Source organism: Halictus rubicundus, chromosome 18 (genome assembly GCF_050948215.1).
Source record: "Halictus rubicundus isolate RS-2024b chromosome 18, iyHalRubi1_principal, whole genome shotgun sequence".
Lineage (NCBI taxonomy): Eukaryota > Metazoa > Arthropoda > Insecta > Hymenoptera > Halictidae > Halictus > Halictus rubicundus.
Window position 1 is genome coordinate 1,169,836 of NC_135166.1, and position 13,611 is coordinate 1,183,446.

The window sequence follows — 13,611 nt, forward strand, 5'->3', positions numbered from 1 at the left end:
CTCGGAAATAACCCGTTCCGCTGTCGTGCCTCGATTACGAATTCCAATTTCGAAGTTTCCAAAAAAAAAGGATCACAATTATTTTGCCTTGGGGAGGGCGATGCCCGCCTCGGATCGCTTTCGCGTGCGAGATCTCTATCGACGCGGAATCGATAAGGGACGGGGAGCAGCAAGGGGTTAGGCGTGACTTTTGACTCGATTTCCGGGATCGTGTGTTGCATACATACCGTGGCATTCCCGAAGACACGATCTCCAGCAGGTGTATACACACAATGTATATACGCGCATGTAATATCTCTATGTACCTATACGTCGTTCTCTATCGAAGGTGCGACATGTTCCTGAATATTATAAATTTCGCGCAAAAGGACCCACGTGTCCCTTTGAAAGCTAGATTCCTCGAACTTTTGGCGCATCTTGTGGTAGGAATTTTGGTTTAGATATCCCGACAAATATTATTTTCGCGAACCGTAATTGCCGGTAAAGAGATTTCCATAAAAATGATGAGGGCAACGTACTTTAATTCTCGAACTGCCGATTCAATGTAAAAATGTCTCTCTCCGTTCACTCGAGAACGATTTTTGTTCGCAGAGTGAGGAGCGCAATGTAAAGGTCTCTTGCCCTCTTTTGGGGGGTTGGAACGCCTCTCGCGTCACCCCCTGTTCTTCCGGGTCCGATTGCGCGAAATTCCTCCGACGGCTGACGCAAAAGATGGCAGGAGTAAGTTAGTAGAGAACAACATCGACGGTTATACTTCATCCAGACGTGTCGATCAGCTTACGCGGTATTCAAAATGATGGGGGTTGACGATGAAGATGAAGATGAAGATGATGGAAGGAGTCAGGGGTATAGTGTGTGGCTGTCTCCTCTCGGTTCGATCGGTTCAATCGAGACTTAAACGTGTGAGATCAGTGTACCTGTTGGGTCCTCCCTTGGCAGGGCCCGGATCAGGGGAGAGGTCACGTGCATAGTCTTCCGCCACTAATTGTCGGAGTATGTCGAGGAGACTTAAACCATGATGGTGGTGGTGGTCGTGTTGATGTTGTTGATGGTGATGATCATGATGGTTGGTTTTCATGGCGTTGGTGGTCATGATGATGATGGCTGATCATGTGGTGGTTGTAGTAGTAGTAGTAGTAGTTAGTATTAGTTAGTAGTAGTAGTAGTAGTAAGTAGTAGTTAGTAGTAGTTAGTAGTAGTTAGTAGTAGTTAGTAGTAGTTGTAGTTTAGAACTGGGGTGAGTGACGATAGGGGTGGATGCGGGCGTGATTATATCTTCCCGTAACAGGGGTTGCTAAACGTCTTACCACCTACACATCCAAAGCAGCTCATTCCACGCATTCCAATCGCAGCGCATATTATTTTCTGTTCTTGTCTTTCGTTCTTTCCGTTTCTTTTTCTATCTGGCCTCGTTCGTTTGCGACACACGTTATTATACTGACGTCCTATCGTTAATCGTTACATTCTGCTCTCTTTTCTTTATATACTTTTTTTGTTCTTTTACTTTCCGGCTGTGCACGTTCCCCGATCGGCCGTCTCTTGTCCGGATGTCCTCGTCGACGTCTCGTATTGTCGTCGTTCGATCCCACGTGGTGCAAAGAGAAAGACAGAAGGAGAGACAAAGGCGGAGACAGAAAGATAGATAGATAGACAGACAGACAGACAGACAGACAGATGGATAGATAGATAGATAGATAGATAGACAGACAGACGAACAGACAGACAGACAGACAGACAGACAGATAGATAGAAAACTTAAAGAGAGAAACAGAAGGTCAGAGAGAACTGTCGTCGGTCTCGCAGATAGATCGCGGCCGGTCATAACGGTCAAGTAGGAGAGAGATTTCGCGCGGTTGCTCTTCAGCGTCCCGATTTTCGCATGCTTTGTTCGGGGGAATATGCAGACACAGTTTGACATACTTCATTGGCCCCCTTGACGCATACACGTTCGACCTTCGACTATCTCCGGCGTTACTGTCGCGGAACAGAAGGAGCTAACAAGCATGCACCCGTTCAAAATAATACATCCATTCCAGCAACTCCGATCTCGTCGGATCGGAAAGAAATGTTCAACAGCACCCCGGGGGGGTCGAAAATAAGCTGCCGCGATTTTGCCAATTCTCGAGAACCGCGGGCGGATCGGACGGGAACAGAATAGAAAAACAGCTTTCCGATTAGAATCGAGGAAAAATTCAGCGTAACCAAACTCTGGAGACGATCGTGGGCAAAGAAAACTCTGCGGAAGAGAGGTCACGAAGAACGAAACGGCTATCGATCTTTCCCGGTTTGCGAGGACCTGTGCGATTCCCGGTTCGCGGTCGACGATCATGTTAACCCGGCTATTTCCGGGATCGCTGTGGCGCCCGGACGCGCGCGGAACAGTCTACGGCGGACGATCCCGTGAACGGAATACCATTATTGCGTCGCGCGTTGAATGCGAACGGGATACAACCACCTCTAGCGAGGATGAAGTATGTCAGTCGTCGATATGGGGGTTCTGCGGGCTGGAGAAATCAGGATGAACAGAATCGTTGATCAGGGGGTAGGGGTGGGGGGCTCAACGACCGGGTTATACGGGGGGGGGGGGGGGGGTTCAGAGAGTCAGGCGTAGCTGCGGGATGGTGCTGCTAAGATTCACGGGCGGAATAGTTTCGGTGACGAGAGAGACAGGCCTTGGTGCTGGTGCATTGTTCGATCGTTCGTTCGGTGTCTCGCTTCTCGGAGCGCCCGACACCTCCGGCTCGGCCGACGTTGGAAGTGTGCACGGTGTTGGGCCGGTGCACGCTCCCGGTGCAAGAAAAAAGAGAGAAAGAAAGAATAAGAAAAGTGGTGGTGGTGTGTGACACGATGAAGAGAAACCCCGGTCGGGCGAGATCGTTGATCGCGCGTGCTCTGTCCGGCTCGTAAAACCGAGTGGCCCCGCCGAGTACAATATGATTATTTTCTCTGTCCACGTTCGCGCGACTTCGCCTTCTCGCTAAAAGATCTGTGAATGCCGCTCAAGCCACGTAGACTTCACCTAAATCCTAGATCTAACAGGCACATAACACGAAGATGCAGGGAGTACCGACGTGATCGGCCGGATGCGACGTCACCATGGAATTTCACTTCGATCTTCTCGAACCCCGTACACGGAGACAGGGAATCTGTAGATGCTCTATCATTTTTCGCTCTGGTCGTCAAACGTTAACCCCGTAACCACCGCGATAACTAACAACTTTGCTTCAGTTTAGGTGTTACTAAGAATCAATGGACCATTTGTTCGCTTTAACTTTGTCTCCGTCGATCGTCTTCTCAGTTCCGAAAGTCTGTCCACGGTTAGACGCGCGACTGACGGAAGTTCTCCCTCCGTACGGTCGCTTATGCTGTCTTCCCTAGCGTCAGATGTCTGTCTCCGCCATTCCATGGCGCAGCCAGCAGCGAGACCTTCGGAAAAGAGAAAAGACAATCAGAAACGACGGGACAGAATCAAAGAAACGATTTTCCCAGCCAATCAGGTTGAAGACGATCTTGCTCTACTGCTTCCCATAAAGCTAAGATCACTGTGTCGTGATCGGTCTGACTTGTATCGAGACTTTCCACTGACTTCCGCTACCTGTCTGAGCGTAACCGGATCGGCCTGCAGATTTATGCTAGTTCTCAGAGTGAGATATCGTGTAGCTTTATCTACTGCAACGCAGCATCCCCGTCCCCTTTTTCCCCAGCGAATTCACGTCCCAGCTTTGTCTATTGTTAATCTGATGAGAATATTCCGAAATTCAAGCCGTTCCGCAGATATCGATATCATAGACCACTGGGGCCCAATAAGCTGGGATATTAAATTCCATTCGACGCGTCGGAGTAAGCACTCGATCATCCTGATTCAACGAGATCAAAACCCGTCCCACGTCGAATTTGCACCCTTAAATTCATCGACTATAGCGGGTAAACGCTTTGTGATAATGGCACGTTATTGGTTTATCATTACGCGAGATTTACAGCAATTTCTTTAACGTTCATCAGCGGTTCGGAGCTCGTGCGAGCAGAGGATCATCGGATCAACCGCTCGACGATACCGGAAACACGTCAGGATGCTCTTCCAGGGCGACTTCGCATCCGGGCGCAGACTAAACTGGGTTCAGCTACGAACTTGGACGAGTTTCGGGGGTCGACTACGACTGTTCTAGCACGAATTACGTGAGTTAGGCGAACAAGATGGCGGCGGTGCTCGGTGGTGGGACAGTGACAACAGTGACGATATAGATCTTGTGCTATGGTGAGACTGTGGTAGTAGCGGGACAGCGACAGTATAATGCTACGAGAACAAGCGTTGCTGTGACACCGATCGGAACCGTCCAAAAGGCCGCAGGTTTCTCGCGAAACCGTTCCCGGGCTACCCTCGAGAAGAGGGTAGCTTTCTCCGGGGCCGAATTAATCGACGATCGAACATTTTTTGTTTTTGCTCGGTCGCGGAAAACGAGAGGGGGAGCACGCGTAATTTCTGCTTAAGAAGAGGGAGCAGAGTGCTCGGCGGTGCCGTTGGCGCGGATTCAGCCGGGATGAATGCGACTCGTTTGCTCGCGGCTCGTTTCACGCTTTCGCACCGTGTTCCAGATCTGCGGCACGGTGGAATCGCCGCGCAAGAAAACGCGGAAACCTCCGGGAAACAACCGACCACGTCTTTTTGTCCCCCGTCGGGAAATAAAGCCACCCTCGGTGGCTTTATTAATCGTCTACCCTCGGGTTCGGGGATCGGCGAACGGCGCTTTTGGACGTTTCGCGCGAACAGAACGGATGAGGAGGTGACGCGACTCGTGACTCCGGTGACAAACGAACGTACACTTGGCGGTGACAATGTGCAGGGACAGCTGCTTTCGTCCACCACGAGAGACTCGTCAATTTTCATCCCCTGTGCCGGGTTTGATGGTGGAGCTCCGTTTCTTTTTTGTTAATCAGTTTATGAGAGCTTTCTTGCAACTTCTGTTTCCAACTTCCAGGGCCCCGAAATTGTTGGGGCCTCCGCTCGACTCGAGCCGCCACTGTCTTTTGCAGAAAAAGGGCCACACGTTCGGGTCGTCGTTTCTATTGAATTAAATTTTTCAGCACTTACAAGAAACATTCTAGCCAGCGTGTCTGGTTCTTTTTATTTGTGTCTTACCAGATAATGCGATTCAAAATACAGACGCCCCTAAGTCGCTTTGTAACTGTACTGCTGCAGGCCACTTTACCCAGACCGCTTTGTTTCGCATCCGCATTAACCACGGGCGAAGCAAGCGGCAAAGAGAATATTGAATTTATGCATAACGTTCAGGCGCAAATTGTAAACAGAGATCGCGTGTGCCGGCGCATTAACGTTTCGCAGATCTGACGTTATTTAGCGGGCAGTTGCGTGACAAGCGTTCATACTACACACCATTGATCTTGTAAGACACAAGGAACCTCCTTTCCGGTTTCACTGAACTAAAGTCGAATTTTCAGATTGGTCAAGTTATTCCGCTCATCGGGACTCGAAACTTTGGTAGATTTCGTTGAACAAAATTTTCGGCCACTATATTTTCGCACCTGCTACCCGTTCATTATTCTGCGGCGTTCAAAGCAGCATACAAATTTGAATCGCGAGCAGCTCGTAAAACATCGAGCACCTGTCCCGCAACGAAGGCTCTGCCCAATTAGAATGACGAAATCTACCGCTATACGAGAGTCCCGAACTAGGTCTGCGACCCGAAGGTATTGCGCTCTCTTTGTCAACGGTTGACGTTTTCGATTACCACCGTGTCTGGTGTCACAGGAGAGAGAGTGAGAGAGAGCTACTCTGTGGCCTCGAACAGCAGCTTCCTCGTTGAGCCCACTCTGCCGGAGCAGTGAATCCAGCGGGACCATAAATAGAATCCTGAAGACCTCCTTTCGCTGGTCCAGGCCAGTTAGAGTCTTCGGCAAACAGAGATGGACTCGCTCGAATAAATTACGGTAGGCTGGAGCACGAAAGAAACACCGCTTCAAGACTAAAATTTATCAAACGCAACATTCCATATTCTTTTGTCCATCTCTGACACAATTTTGAAAAATCGGAGCCTGGACCTTTCTCTACCGTTTCCATCGTCGCCTCCAAGTGCAGGGGTGTGTGCGTGGGGCGTGCTGGTGTGACCGCGGCGACGCGCGTGCCAGGAAACTTGGGCCGTGTGTGTCTCTGTATGCCTCTGGACGTGTGCTGTTCGTGTTTGAACGTGACTCTTTTCGCGTCTCGAAGCGTCCTGGACCGAGAGAAACGGTGGTCGGGTATATCCGGTTGATCGGTCTGAAATCCCGTGCGAATCCTGCGTCCGCGGGAGTGAAAACCGGAAGGATCACCGGCGTTCGGTTCACGGGGACGGGGGATGGTCGGGGGTGGATCGAGGCTCATGCGTTTTACAGAGGGAACCGGATCGTTCGCGACCATTCGGATAACCGAGTTTGAAACCGGTTCGAGTTCGCTGCTGCGGCCATACCGTACCTTGGACGTGTGTTCCGTGTTTTGTCGCTTTTCCCGAGTCGGGAGGAAACGGCGCCGGAAACCGGTTCGATTCGAAATTCCGGGATCGGCGAGACGAACCTCTCCTCGAATCGGCGGACAGAGGAGGGGAACAAGTTCGACAGCCGACACCGGAAGAACGAGAATCCATCGCGCCGGGGGGTACAAGTGTTGCACCACCCTTCCCCCGGAGCGATCATGGTTTTCCCTTTCTCCGGGCGCGCGGTATGACGACGGCGAATGATACGACAAGATGATGATACGCAAAAGGGTTGCGGGGGCTGATAAAGCGTGAGATGACGCGCGGACATACTGAAGCCGCTTGCACAGCGCGGAACAACTCTCTACGTTTTGCAGGCAGTAACACTACTACGTATAAACAACCAGTGGGAAGCGATATTACGAAAAGAAATGTTCTGATATCCCTAATCACACGCGCCCGCGAGCGCACAGACGTACGCGCGTCTATTCGCCGCGTGCACACGCTCGGACAGACGCGCGTACAACCGTTCTTTTTTTCCCCCGTACGTTCCGGCGAACGATACTCTGATGATTCATGTACAACATATAGAAATATGTATATATGTACATTGATGAGCGTGACTAAACTCGTCGATCAAGTGATTGTGATATACATAGAAAGAATAATAATAATAGTAATAATAATAATAATAATAATCGTAATCGTACGAATAATAATAATAATAATAATAAGAATAATAAGAATAATAATAATTTATGAATATGAATATGCCGACATGGGTAGAAATAGCTTAAGGACCTGCTTCTGGGCCAACGACTGCATCTGCTGGAGCATGATCCTTTCCTCCTCTTTTCCTGGAACAGCAGAAAGCAACGAGAAGCTCTTGGGGGGTCTGCTCGGTGTCCAGAGTTTCGGACGGTCTCTGTCTGCGTTTCACGATTTAACAATCAATTTTATTTCTCGTTTATTGTTCCCATTGAGTTCGTGTGAAGGGTTGGTGGGGCGGTGGGGGGGGGGGTGAGTGGGCCGAGGGCGTGGGCGTGTTGGCAGGAGAAAGAGAGATAATGACGGAAGCCTTGCTCGATGATGTTACCGATGCTATGCGACAACAGAGTGACATATCTCGGGGGTGTGCGGGGCTTGGGGGTGGTTTCGAGAACTTGTCCGTGGTCGCAGCGATTCTGATAATTATGTCTTTAAGTTTTCTCTGTAGTTAGTTTTCTTTTTGTAGGGGGGGCACACAGCTGCTGAAAGAGGTCCGAGCATGTGGTCCTTTCGTTGCGGATAAGCTTGACTGTATTTTTTAATTTTTCGTTTTTTTTTTGACCGGACACGAGAGAGTCCGTTCGTTCACGGAGCTTGCCGAAGATCTCGGGGGGCAAAAGCCGCAACGGTACCGGACAACGACACTTCCAGGGGAGCAACGAGCGTTCCGCTTTCTAGCCGGCATCTCTATGCGTGTACACGAATCTATCTATGTGTACACACGAGTCCTCCACTTTACGATTATGGCTCCGTGGAAAACGGTTCTTTCGCGCGGGTCGCGGCTTGCGATCTCGCGGAACCGACTCGGCCGTGCCCACACGCGCTTCGATCGATACAAAACTCACTCAGGAACTCACGCTTCTCTCTGCATACAGAAGGGCTTATTTTTTCTTTTTTTTTTTTTTTGGTCTGTTCCGACGACTTCTGCAACTGGGACTCGAACTGGTTTCTAAGGTAAGACTGCTAATCACGTCGTTCGAAGCGGTCTCCCGTCAAAAGTTCTCTCTATTCGGGGACACGCCGTTGCATTCTCGGAGGGGAATCATTTTTCGCTTTTCTTTTTGGTCTGTTTCTCGTATTTTTTTGTTTCTCGATTGTTCTTTCGACCCTACACGCCGAAGAGTGCGTGATTTAATCGGTCACTCGTAGCGTAGCTAGCGAACGAAGTGCGCTGCCGTAAAACGACTTTCGTTGTTGGATCGAGTGATCAAATTGCTGTGCGCTTAATTGACCTGTTAACCGGGCGATTGTTCGTCGGCCGTTCCTGCGGAATCTAATTAAAAAGAAATTGAATCGATGCGACAGTGCATTGTCGCCGTACACGCGACACAGATAGAAGTATAATTCGACAAATTACATCACGATACGTTCGTTCAAAGAACGAAAAGGTAACCGGTCGAACGACGAGGTGTACGCTCGTCTTGACCCGGTTAACAGGTTAATCGCGGCGTCTAGGGATTGATCGGTTCAGACTCTGTCGAATAGCGGTGCGAATGAAGTCAAGGTTTCTGTTGCTATGGCGCTATGCGTCGTACAGAGATCGGTAATCGTAGAATGATGCGCAGCTTGGCAGAGAATCGGTAAAGGACGAATGCTCTTTGGTCCTTGCTCACTAAAAAGGTGAACGTTTCAGCGAATGAGAGTCCAAACGCGAGCTGAAGCGAAACAAATCTATACTAAAACGTAATTCAAGGTGATTAGTCCCGCGTGCTGCTCCGTTCGCTTCAGCTCCGTTTTCTTTGTCTTTTGTTTTTTAATCGAGAGCGTTGCACGCGATCGTCGCGTTTCTCAACGGAATGACAGCGTGTGCGTGGGGAGAAGATTATTCGAAAGGAATGCCTCACCCATCCCCTTGTTTTGGAGCATCTCGAGGAGCTTCTTGATACTTTCATCTCGAGCCTGCAGCGTCTGTTTTTGCGTCTCTATTCTCAATTCCAGCTCCTGCAACAGAAAAAGCGTGCCGCGCTCTAAATAATCCCTCGCGCACGGTCGGCGCGGTAGCAGCCGTTGATTAAATTTCGAAAATTTATCGCGTCACCGGCGACGACCGAAAAGCTCGTTCCCGCTCGTTCGCGAAAAGTCGCCCGCCTGCCGTCGAACACGGTTTTTCGTCCGGTGAAAAACGATGTCGGTAACGGTAATATCCGTTGTTTATTTTCCTCGCGGACAATAAAAACAAAAACTGAAAAAGAGTTATTCATCGCTAGATCGTTCCACGTACGGTTCCATGTACGAAAAGTGCGAGACCGGGCGAAACGGAAGTGCGCATCCACGGGAAACCGAGGCGGACTGTAACGCTTTTCCCGGTGATGGCGTCGGTCGGAAAAGGAAAACCGGGGATGGCCAGCGGGTATCTAATTCCAGGCTAATTACGTTGCTGTCGTCAAAGCGGCGGTCTAAATTCGTTACACGGGCGTCAAGCGCCTCGCGCTATCTACCAGCGATGCGACACAAATCGAGCATTTTCCAGGAAGACAACTCGTGCCTCGTCCCCTTTCTTCCGCCTTCCTCCGGGTCAATTCGAAAATAGCTTTGGAATCCGAAAAGTCTAATTAACACGCTGAACGCCGCGGTGATCATCGATGGCCGGCGCTACGGAATTACTCAAAAAATCACTCAATCTATCAATGCAGATATTAACTGGATTATAGTATCAATAAACGCTTCGTCGTTGCACACATGGAGCGTGCAACAAGAAGAAAATACGACGGGACAGAGAAACATAAATGTTCATGAGAAATGGTATGCAGCGAGTATGCAACATCACGAGAGATTAATGATTCAGGGGCGAAGTGACAGATAATATAACGTGAAGTGAATAAATGAACGTTCGGCGTGCAAGATGCAATGCATGTATAGTATAGAATAGGAGTTCTTAATTATTTGATTAGATCGATCAGTTGACATCGCCCCACCTTTCATTGACATCAGGAGCACCTCTTTCGGTGCTTCACAAGCATCATCTAAAATTGAAACTTCCGCTCCCTTTAGTACCTTAAGCACGATCACGCAAAGGCTCAGCTAGTTATCAAATAAATTATTCCCGAGAATTGTTGAATAAACCCTGCGCGCATTCTGGCATAACCTGGATCCACCGATACGGAATTAGCCTTGCATACAAGATTCAAGCGGAGTATAGTCGCGTTGTATACTCGTGGGCCAGACCATTGCACACGGTGCGGGTATAAGTATTGTAAATATAAATATTGATGCAGTCTGGCATCCGCGATGCTAGACACTCGAAAGACTTATTGCTAGACCTAATATTATGATTGGTGCACTTCAGGTTATCTCTTTCGGCGAACAAATCGCTGCAGAAATCGGACTTCTGTAGAAATGTTGTTGCAATGAGTGGCCTTCAAGCATTGGGATTCGATCGATGGTGCACACACAGCAATGATTCGCAGCGTTTCGCAATCAGAGGATAGCTACGACTTCTTCCTGGATCCGATATCATAATTGGTAGAGAGGTAGTGGTAACGTGTCCCCCTGGAAAATTTGGATAATTACTAAAAATTCTGAAATAATTCACTGTCATGTGTCCTATTGGGTAGAATACTCATGAATTCTTTCGTAATTCTTTGTTGAGCCGAGCGGGAGAAACGGAGCACAAATCATCAAACTTATGAATCATATGTTAGAAAGAAATATAGAACTGGGGGTGGAGGGGGCACGTTACCACCCGTTCCTCTAGACTTCAGGTTGTCTCTTTCGAGTGACGAACCGCTGCACCCGGTTTCTGCGACGATATTGTCGGGATTCGATCGATGGTCGCGACGAAGCGGGGTCGATCCGGTGAATAGTCGCGCGCGAGTAAACGGTCGGTTTCGAGCCGATGGACCCGGCCACGATCGCCGGATTCGATAATAAAGGCCGCGGGTACACGGCCAGAAAGCGACTGCATAATTTGGCGCGTGGCCAAAGGCGACCAGTTGCTTCCAGTGCGTTGCACGTTTGACCTGTCTGCGCGACGATTTGGCCGCGGCCGCGGCCAGTGTTCGCTCGTTCGGTACAATTTTCAATCGGCCCCCGTCGAACACCGACGATTCGGAAAGGGTCCTTCAACTTTCCTCTGGTCCGGTGCCCATGCACCGATAATACATTTGGAACGAGCCCCGCGATCGATACCCGACTGCGATAAGATTGCCCGGTCTTCGTTCGATCGATCCGTTTCGACGCGCCGCTCTCCGTTCCGTCCAGCTGCCGGATAAGTGACCCTCCGGAACGCCCTTCGACACAGTTCCATTCTTGCTCGTTAACTCTCCTAGCTGTGCGGCATAATGTCTTCCACGTGCTCACACATACACACACAGTCAACCGGAAACGTGACAATCATTAAAACGGAAGAACATCTCCTAAACAACACAGTTTTTCCCGAAATTTTCCGGATGAAAGTTTTGGCTATCGAGGGGGTCATTGAAGGTCATTATATTCTCAGGAGAAAAGGACTCAACTCTTGAGACAAACTACTGAATATTTAAAAGACTATGACAGGACCCCCTCGGTATACTTGTATCGTTGGAAAAACTGCGTTGTTTGCAGGATGTCTCAAGATAGATGGACACCAGGCTGTGTGAAATTGTTGAATGTCGTTGAATTGGTGTGTGTAACCCGTTGAGGGTGGCCGAGGGTTTCGATAGAGCGATCTACGAAATAGGGCGGAGCAATTCGCCGTGGAATCTTGAAAATATCGGGAAAACACCGGGGGTTTATTTGGGCGCGATCTAATTCCGTCGTCGAACAAGGCGGCGGGCGCGTGTTCCGTGGCCGTTTATTGATCCAGCGTTATTCGAGGGAACCAGGGATCGCATTCGGCGCCACTGGTGGCAGACTTAACCGGAGTTATTGCGGCTGGGTGATACCCGTTGCCAAGATTTCCGGAAGCATCGCGAACCGTCGGCAGACAATCGGTCGTTTACCTCGAACAAGACACCTACCTAAACCTCTTGTCTATTTCGGTTACGGGAGTTCGCGCGACGATCCAGGCGTCCGTCAAACCGCGCCGCTGGGATTAACCTGAACGATTCCGCCCCAAGCTAAATCGCTTGTTCTCTGTCAAAACGTTGATTAAAGCGGATCCACCGATCGTCCCAGAGCTTATACAGTCTCCGATTATTAATCTTCGGGATAACGCGATTGCAGCTGGTCGTGGCCGCATGATCGCCGCTTCTCAAATGCGCCCCCGCGCGCGCATATCAATCGCACACACCGGCTCTTCCAAGAGGCCTTCCTTCGTTCTCGTTGAACGTTTCGTTTCGATTAGTCGCTGCTTCCCACACGTTCGCTGCCAAATAGGCGCGGACAAAATTCTCAAAAAAGCGAGAGACAGTTTTTCTCGGCCGCTTACACCGTTAATCGGCACGTTACACGCTGAAAATAAATAACGAATTGAACAAATGTTACTCTTTTAACCGTGTCTTGCGGTTGCGCTACACGCTTTTGCGCAGGCGTGGTGGAATTCGAAATTCTTGACGGGTTTCTCTGGATCTCTGAGGGCTCTGGCAGGTCCTTGTGGAGGTCACTGGAGGATCTTCAAGGATCACTGCAGACCTCTGAACGTCATTCGAGGTTTTTCAAAGGATCTCTAGAGATCTTTGGGTACTTCGGGGCTTATTGAGACCTTCGGAGGTCCCTCCAAGGATCTCAGAACCTTTAGCTTACCTAGAAAGAACGAAAGGGCGAGAAGGAAAAGAGAAGAAACAGGGATTAAGAGAATGTGTTAGGGAAGTGCGGTGAAGCGCAGGGAATAGATGAGGGAGAATATGAGAAAAAGATGAGGGAAGAGATGTGGGAACAGATGCAGGACAAAGATGAGGGAACGGAAGATCCTCCAAAGGTCTCGACAGAAGGACCTTGAAAGTCTTGCAGGAACTGCGAGTTCCTGGGGCCCGTCGAGCACAGCGACTCGAGACGGACCGGACAACTTTTGACTACGCAACACTATGAATCTATTTTCCAGTACTTGTGCGCATGCCCGTGTGTCAATTGCGCTGCGATCTTGACTGAGTGAACAGGTGTCTCCTAAAATGTGACTGTCTAACGATCATGTAGACGATTACCAAAAAAAAAAAAAAAAACAGACATCTGCTCCTTAAATGTTAATTTATCGCTAACACTCGTCAACCCTTTGCACTCGATTGCTAATCCAGCGATTCCAATGTCCCTTTTGTCTTCCGACTGTACCTAATACGATTAATTAATTATTTCAAGTGTGAAACTATATAGGAGTTAAAAATAAATAGAAATAAAGAGTTATTTAACTTTTTCTAAAATATTTTCTGGATTCCCTAGATCTCAAGGTATCTCAAAACACTGTGTTTCACACCCCCGAAATTTTAGGGTTGTTTTCGCATTCTCTAGATATGGCTAAGAAAGG

General features: G+C 49.2%; 1 protein-coding gene and 1 long non-coding RNA gene across 5 annotated transcripts in view; both read right to left on the minus strand.

Moving 5' to 3' along the window:
• The window catches only part of LOC143362932 (uncharacterized), a 68,928-nt gene that overhangs the window by 28,433 nt on the left and 26,884 nt on the right, over positions 1-13,611 (minus strand). For 3 of the 4 annotated variants that reach the window (XM_076803452.1, XM_076803451.1, XM_076803450.1), the window contains exons 3-4: positions 9,080-9,176; positions 7,269-7,396 (exon numbers count right to left, since the gene is read on the minus strand). In XM_076803452.1, the coding sequence (XP_076659567.1) occupies positions 7,269-7,396; positions 9,080-9,176 (225 nt within the window). The remainder of the gene's footprint in view (positions 1-7,268; positions 7,397-9,079; positions 9,177-13,611) is intronic. The other variant, XM_076803453.1, reaches the window with a different exon arrangement.
• Positions 629-1,924, minus strand: LOC143362823 (uncharacterized). Its single transcript, XR_013083703.1, has 2 exons — positions 1,443-1,924; positions 629-1,408 (listed from the first exon to the last, which is right to left on the minus strand). It is a non-coding gene; the product is annotated as an uncharacterized LOC143362823 (long non-coding RNA).